The sequence below is a fragment of the Penicillium griseofulvum genome (assembly GCF_001561935.1).
Source record: "Penicillium griseofulvum strain PG3 chromosome Unknown contig_10, whole genome shotgun sequence".
Taxonomy (NCBI): Eukaryota; Fungi; Ascomycota; class Eurotiomycetes; order Eurotiales; family Aspergillaceae; genus Penicillium; species Penicillium griseofulvum.
Window position 1 is genome coordinate 200,395 of NW_024467433.1, and position 8,063 is coordinate 208,457.

Sequence of the window (8,063 nt, forward strand, 5' to 3'; positions counted from 1 at the left end):
AAACTAATTGAATCGCGATCAGCCGAATTCTTGGCAGCAAAGGGACAAAACACACCATTGGGGATGCGAACATAGGGAATCCAGCCCCTAACCAAGACCGAAAGAGGGAATTTGCTGCGATCGCGGAATTGGCAAACATGGGATACACATCAATGATATAGTTAAGTCCCTGACGAACATGGTAAGCATCCTAAGTACAGGACCCTTAAAATTCCAATGGGGATAATAATACCTGCAAGAAGATCAATAGCACCCCACAGCCCAAGAATCCGCCCGATATAACCTGCGGTACCCAAGTAATATGCGGATTTGATGTCCAGCCAAACCAAAACATTCCTGCGGGCAACACGATACCTCCAATAATCATCGGAATCAACCGTTCTTCTGGTTGAGCATGACCATTGCGTCTTATAAACGTTCGATATCGCGTCAATGAAAAAGCAATGATAATTAAACAAGCGCAAAAGACACCACAAATGATACCGATGAATGGCAATGCCCCAACGCCCTCATTCCAGCCGCGCTCTTCTTGGAACGAGATCGGGTAGGCCACGAAACAAGTATACAAAAACCCATAGATAAAACCCACATACAAAGTAACAAGCAGAAGAATAGGTTCTTGTATGAGCATTTGAAAGGGACGCAGGAGATACCGTACTGCGATGTCCCGAGGACGAACTACCTTCTCTTCTGCCTTTGCATGCAGAGCCCAGTTCTGGGTTTTGGCGCGTAGTCGTCTAGCACGTTTTTTAAGTAACGTCCCCTCGAACGTCTCGGGAATGACCAGGATCCCGATGCCGGTGATAGCAAATGCCCAAATAGCTGTAATGTACTCGGTCCAGCGCCAGCCCAGGTAGGAGGTTGTCACGAAGCCGCCGACGACTGGGCCAGCTACTGGGCCGATGAAGGTTGCCGCAGCAAAGATGGCCATTGCAATGCCCCGTTCAACGGGCTCGAACATATCGGCCAAGATACCGGATACCTGCAAGAACAAATTCCAATCAGTAGGTCTATCCGTATATTCGAAAAGAACCCCAACTCACAATGGCAAGAGGCGCACTAGCGAATATCCCACCCAGAAAGCGACATATAAAGATGGTCTGCAAATTCTGTGCTACCGCGACAGGGATCTGGAATATAGCAAAAACAAACATACCAAGGAACATCGGTCGCTTCCGACCGTATAGTTCAGACAGTGGACCGAAGATGATAGGGCCAAAAGCAAAGCCTAGGACGAACAAACTGACACCTAACACCATAACCTCTGAGGAGACGCCGAACTTTTTCGCTGTTGGTTTTGTTGCTGTACTAAAGACCGAAGAGCCGAAAGTAACGCAGATAGTCATCATTCCTAGCATTAGGGTGATAACCCACTTTCGCCATCTTGGGAAATTCCAGGGTATTTCCTTGAATTGTATTAGAGGTGCATAAATTCATAGTTGAAGGTGGAAGGCGGATGTCATACTGGATCATCTGGGCCATCCCAGCCCACTATTATGTTTTCTTTCTCATTTGGGGATCTCTCTGGTTTGCTTTCTGTAGAGCCCCGGTTGCTTTCTAGAGCATCAGCCACGTCGTATGGGTCGCCATCGTCGAGCATGGTGCGCAGGCTGGTGGAATCCGGGGATGGCTCGGGTTTTCTTTCTCTAGAGCCAGCGTTGCTTTCTAACGCATCAGCCACGTCGTATGGGTCGCCATCGTCGAGCATAGTCCGCAGGCTGGTGGAATCAGGAGATGGTTGTTGGGTAGTGTGCCGGGATAATGACGTTGGATTCTCTCTGTCTGACATTGCGGCCACCGTCTGGGTCGCATTTAACGGAGTATAAGAGTTGAGGGGGTGGTTCGTTTGATGGAGTAACAGCATGTACTGAGTAGAGGCTCACCCAGTTCCTTGATATATACGTCGCAAGCACTTCAGGATAATTACCACGTAGGAATAGTTTATTTTAACTGCATTTTTCTTTCTCTCTTTTCCCACATAAAGACATGATCTGTGATCTTGCAAAACGTCATGGCGTCCATCCACCTGCGATTGGCTGAGTCGTGCATGGTATCAACGACATCTTTACGTATTTTCCGATGGAGATTCACATGCTTGAGCCGGTGCATATAAGGGCGCCGGGGGAGCTTGCGCTCAAACAATCTTCTTGCTTTGGGTGTGGTTCGTTGCTTGTATGTATCCAAAATATATATCATCAAGGTATTCCAAGCAAAAGCCACTGAAATATAAACAGCCATGCAAATATTGATCCCAGATGTTGGGAGAGTCAACATAAATTATGAATAGAACAGCCAAAATATGTCTGTTCAAATAGGTATAGACGAGTTATAAAATCTTTGTACACTCAGGCCTCGACTTCATCCACTTTTAGCAGAACACGAAAAGCTGGCACCGCTCGAATCATCATGGATTGCTTTTCCAGACACCCACAGACCCATGCCACACTGTATCAAAATTAGCTTTCTGATATAGCACAATACGGTAAGATCTGACATACCAAGCAAGCACCTATGGCGACAATAACCAAGTTGATAGCAGTTAGAACCATCTTTTTCCAGGTAGCTCCGTACTGGCCTCGATTCAGAAACAGCCAGAATATACCGCTTAAGCCATCTTTCATTCATGTCAGTAATGTAGACGGATCGATGTAGACAGAATATGACTCACATGTAAACCAGCTAGCAAAGAGGGAAGTCTACTCGGTGAATCCATATTAGTAGTTGTTTGCCTTGTAATTGCAGGGCTACTCACGATTAGACTTAGCAAAGTATTGAACACCGGTATTGCCTCGGAGATAATCCACGCTATCACCCATAAAACAAGAGTAATCGTAATCCAGGATCCGATTGAGAACAATGTGCGCCTGTGTAGGTGATCTGTGCCCCGGAACAGGCGGACGTAAACATACTTTGCGGCGACATGTCCGTTGATGACACCAGATATGACAATCTATAATATCAAGTTAGGGACATAGTATCAAAATAGCAACATGTGCCAAAAATGTCTCACCGTAGGAATAGCAATTCCATATGCAAGCTTTGCTGTTATTGGACTTGTCGAACTTAGGGCGGGTGATTTGACATCCCTTCCACCGTAGATATAAATAACAACAGCTGCTACCACATACATACTCGTATCGGTGAGCTGGAGTAGGTATAGGGTCTTCGGATAATCGGTTGGAATCTTCATCTCAGAAATAAAGCCGAAGAAAGCCACATGGCCAGCTAGATACAAATTAGTTGTAAGTTGATGGTATCTGGTTGGTTATAATTACCATAAGCGAATACAATATTTGTCACGGCCAGGAACCCTTTCGAAAGGCTGACTGTTGTAGTCGCATCTACCTTGCCGTCACCCGGGCGCTGGACAGCAATAGCGATCATAGTAATCAAGAGCGCGGCGATGATACTTGCAAAGGCTGTGGCATTTAGCAAATAGGTCATTGTAGAAGAGGTGTGGATATACATACAAGCGAAAGAGAACCAGGAGACCTTGCGAAGAGTGCGAGGCAATGCAAAGATGAAGGAGACAACCAATCCAACGATTCCAAATACAATCGAGCAGGTAGCATGATCTGTGACAGTATCCATCATGACACTAAAAGTCAATAGATGACTGCCCATGACGAAGATCAGAAAGAACAGCTGAGCTGTTCCCATGAACTCCCTACCGAAGCGAGATAGGCCGAGAGGATGGAACAGCAACTCTCCCGCATCGCCCATACTATGTACTTGCGGGTATCGGAGTTTGAATTGGCCGATCACATATCCAGTGTAGGTTGCTAGTATACCAAGCCCGACGATGAGAATGATTGCACTAGAAGGCAGTTAGCATATTGAAATACATCGAGGTAAATGGAAGTGATAGAAACATACGGGACAAGGCCTAGTACTGCAACAGCTGACGGAAGGGACAGAATACCTAGTGAGATGGTTTCTGCGATCATAATCATGCCGCACTGCCACCATGTCAACGTGCGATATTTCGTTTCCGCATGTTCTTCATCCCCAAATGGATCGGCGACATGTGTGATCACATCCTCTTCCGACTGATGGTCCTCTTCCTTTTCAACTGAGTGTCTCCATCTGTCAGTGTCGGGGCTTTGGGTAGGATGAAAAGAATCTGTCATGTCACCGAGTGCCGGCACTTGGGCGTTGGCTGGGGTGGCTGTTTAGAGCTCGTGGTCGCGATTATAGTGACTGGAATAATAGAAATAATACCCTGCAAGTAATAGAATGTTGCCTTCGAATACTTTTAGAGCTCAAGTTTGTAGATTGATGATGTCATAGTGTGGGGAAAGCTTTACGGAGTTGGAAGCCGAACAGTTGGCGATGAACTTCTTTAAAGTGTCAGACAAGAAGGACCTTAGTGATCGATAGCTGGGAAATAGCACTTGTTCGAAAGAAGACGGGGAACAGTAAAAGAAAACTGTCAAATGTAGCGCAATTGATCGATGCAAAAGGCTTGGTTACGCCACATAGGCCAGAAGGAGGATCACGCCTTATTTCTGATGGCTGTAGTGGTCTGATGGAAACTATGATTCGCCCCTGGTAACCCCAGGATGTCTTCAGAACCTGGTTTCGCCCATCTTTCACATGCGATATTGTCCGTGTGAATCCGACGTTGGGCCCAGCGCATTTGAAGTAGACATATCTGGTTGTCAACACATACTGAAATAAGCGTCGATCCCACGCTATGTGTCAATCCACCATCGGAGCTCAATAGAGAGATCCTGTTATTTATTCAAACAATTCAGCTGGCGAATAATGGGCGTATTGAGTGTTCCCGATCAGGCGTATACGGTAATTCTCTACTCCGAGCTGTGAAGGCCCACTCTGCGTAGGGCTTTTGGTTTAAATGATCAGAGTGACAGGGGTATCTACAATACTACTACGAAGGCCATTAGCACTAGTACTGCGTGTTATTTACTGCATTGCACTCTCTAGGGCATCATCACTACTGTATAAAGAAATCCCTCTTCCTGAGTGGGATATTACGTCATCTCCCCACACGTTCATTGTAGCTAGTAGCTAGCGATTGCCTTGATGACGTGGCTTTAGCCAGCCACTGGAAGGCATTTAGGTCTATACAACATATATTCCGCAACTACTACAATCGAACAGACTGTAGACCTACTTGCTGGATATAAACGATAAAAAGTCAATTGACTTGATGATGTCGAGTACGTTTTTTTACAAAAGCGAAGCCACTCTCCCTTGCCCCCGTCCCAGTCCCGAGTTGCTCTAGATTCGTGCTAATTGGAGCTTATCTCATTCTAAAGATTCTAAGGCCGATAGCTATTTTGACAGCTGGTCTAGCAACCTCGATAATGCCTCCACAGAAACCCGGCACAGCTTAGTCCTCAAGTATAAGACCAATTTCGAGGTCAATGTTAAGAGTGATGATGGCATCGTGACCTCACGTTTAATAGTTTGTAAAGACGGTGAAGCTATAATTCAGAGGCCGAAGTTCTCAGCATCCCCTGATGGTTAGTTCCCGCTTAGCACGACTCCTTATTAGGTCATCCAACTTCTGGACCCTTCAGTTAACCACGTTGATCAGTTGTCTTCACGATGAGAGCGTCCGATTTCAGTGATTTTGTTGAAGGAAAAGCCGATGTCGAGAAGCTATACATGTCAGGGAGGTTGAAAGTGAAGGGTCAATTTACGGCCGTCGCGAAGTTGCAAGCTGTTTTCCAGGACCTTGTCAGCCTAGGGTCGTGATTTCATTTAGTTTTTTTTGTTTTTGGCGGATTCTACCCCACGGGACTAAGCCTGTCAGACACAAATTCATCTTAGCCAATGCGTTGTGGCTTCCTCTTGCCCCTACCCCTGGTACAGTCGATGGATGGATGATGTTGAATGAAGGTGGACTAAAGATAACTTGATACTAGTGCCCACTATACGCAGTACCAGAGCAAAAAGTAAAATAAGTGTGTATTTCAAAGAGCGTGAAGCTCTCGCTATTTAACCCCTGTATTACTGATAAATCGAGTCTAGCTGTACTATATATATATTTAAACTAAACTCTAAGCCTTTCTTATACTCCGAGTTCCACTATTATAGTAGTACGCAATGCGGGCTAAGCGAGGTCAAAAATCTATCTCCGAGTCCTCGAGTCTCTCATATAGATTTACTACGACCCTCAGGGTCGTGACACAAGCCTCCCGTTAAGGGCGTCATCATCTCTCCGAAAGCTCCACATTGTCACAATCAACCAACATTTCAATACTCTTCATAATGCGATTCTTCGCCGAAGGACCACTTATATGTGACCCCGGAGATGTCATGCTCCATCGATCCGGTGGTGTGGGTTTATCATTGGCCCGTGACTTCGACGCATCGTCAGTATAGGCCAGCCCATTCTCGTCTACATAGGCTGCGATAAATGGTTTCATTAATGGCGCTGTCAATACGAGCACACTGAGTGCAACGTGGAGCTCCGCGACAACGGTAGCGAAGGTTCCCTGGAGTGTTGGATCTGGCGAATTGATTTGTTGACCGATGTAATGGAGGTGCATGGCACCGACCGGGATAAGGCTGTAGACATACCGGGTCAGTTTTAGTCATATAGGACAATAGGTACCGCAAAATATCAAACATACAGTACTCGACAACCAAGCACCATAATTACAATGGTCTTGTTGCTTAATGTCATCTGTAGTCGTAGGATTGCCCAGATGGGATAGAGTGACAACATGATTTCAAAAGTAATATCCAGTGCTGTGATAGCCTGCCAGTGAGGGAACTAGATAAGTATGAGTATGTTGCACGTAGTATTCACAGATATAGTGACTTACCAAAACAGAACATTGTTTATTAATGTCATGCCACGGATATCGATCACAGCGGACTGCCAACAAAGCTATAGCCACAGGGCCACATAGCAAGGTAACCGTCAGAAAAGCATAGCTCATCCATAGCAAGCTATGTGGGGTAATGGTACGATAAAAAAGCACTGTTGATGCTTTTGATGAGGATAATACTGAAACGTAGAGTATATCTGCGCTGTACCCTGCCTAGGAGAAATGGGCGACAAGAAAAACACAGCATCCTGATAGTGAGCACTTACCTTCTCATTCAAGTGCAAATCCTCATCAGCGGTCAGTACCTTTGACCTTCCCCAGCCAAAATGGATCTGCACAAAGACCGCTGATATCTGTCCCAAGGCAAGTATCTAGATATATCATTCATCTAACTTTAGTCACCAAGCCTTTCTGATGGGACCATGTTAATAAAGAGGGAAAGACATACCACGGTCGCTGTAAATGTCAAATCATCTAGCTGACGGGATTTTCTACTACGTGCAGCATACACACGAATCGCGAGAGATCCCAGAATCAAAAATAACGAAACCGAAGCGATGACTGTGATTAGTCCATTATGGTTTATCTCGGTGTTCACTGTTAGCGGAGGTGTCAAGCCCGATGTTGCCGGGGACGGGGTTGCCATGGCAGAGAGAAGGAACCATATCCTGGTATTCCCTGATGGACTTGATGGACGATATATTCAGACCGAGTAAGATATAGTCGTTATCACGAATGGTAGATCACTATCCACTTTCAGTCGGTACGCCAAACAGTGCTTGGCCTTGACTTCAGACGACCAAGTGTGGCGCGCTGGACTTTAGTTGTACTGGCATTGATTTATCGCTTTTGCGCTGCTTAGATTCACACACGCTGTATCGATCCACAGGTGTGCAAAGTTGATATATAACCAAACTGCCGGCGATCCGAGCCAATAGAGCGAAGGTCTCCGGTTACACACCTCGCCTAGGCGTACTTCGCGGATTAATCGATCCATCAGGATACGGAGGGAAAGATAGATGTAACCATGTCAACAAGCAGGATATCATCCCATCACACGGCGGGGCCAGGACTAGGGTGGAGGGTGACGAAGATGTGCGTATTCAAGCAGACACGGTATAGGTATCGACATGGGTGAGGTACCCATCCGCTCGAGGAAGAGAGGGGCTCCGCCGTGGGGTTATTTCCGACACGGTCTTGAGGTTTGTATGATGCTTGGTGAATTCCGTCTCAACTGTCCATAAAATCCATGCCATG

The 8,063-nt window shown here is 46.1% G+C and overlaps 1 protein-coding gene across 1 annotated transcript; it reads right to left on the reverse strand.

Annotated features, from left to right (window-relative positions):
- Positions 1 to 372: 372 nt before the first annotated feature.
- PGRI_082740 (Major facilitator superfamily domain, general substrate transporter) lies at positions 373 to 4,130 on the reverse strand (the record flags this gene model as incomplete). The annotated part of the gene is made up of 12 exons (XM_040795988.1): positions 373 to 407; positions 484 to 982; positions 1,044 to 1,406; positions 1,466 to 1,718; positions 2,432 to 2,445; positions 2,499 to 2,614; positions 2,669 to 2,696; positions 2,753 to 2,950; positions 3,011 to 3,225; positions 3,276 to 3,419; positions 3,471 to 3,817; positions 3,877 to 4,130. 12 exons carry the CDS (start codon positions 4,128 to 4,130, stop codon positions 373 to 375), a joined length of 2,466 nt encoding a protein of 821 aa, XP_040650526.1.
- Between the last annotated feature and the right edge of the window lie 3,933 nt (positions 4,131 to 8,063).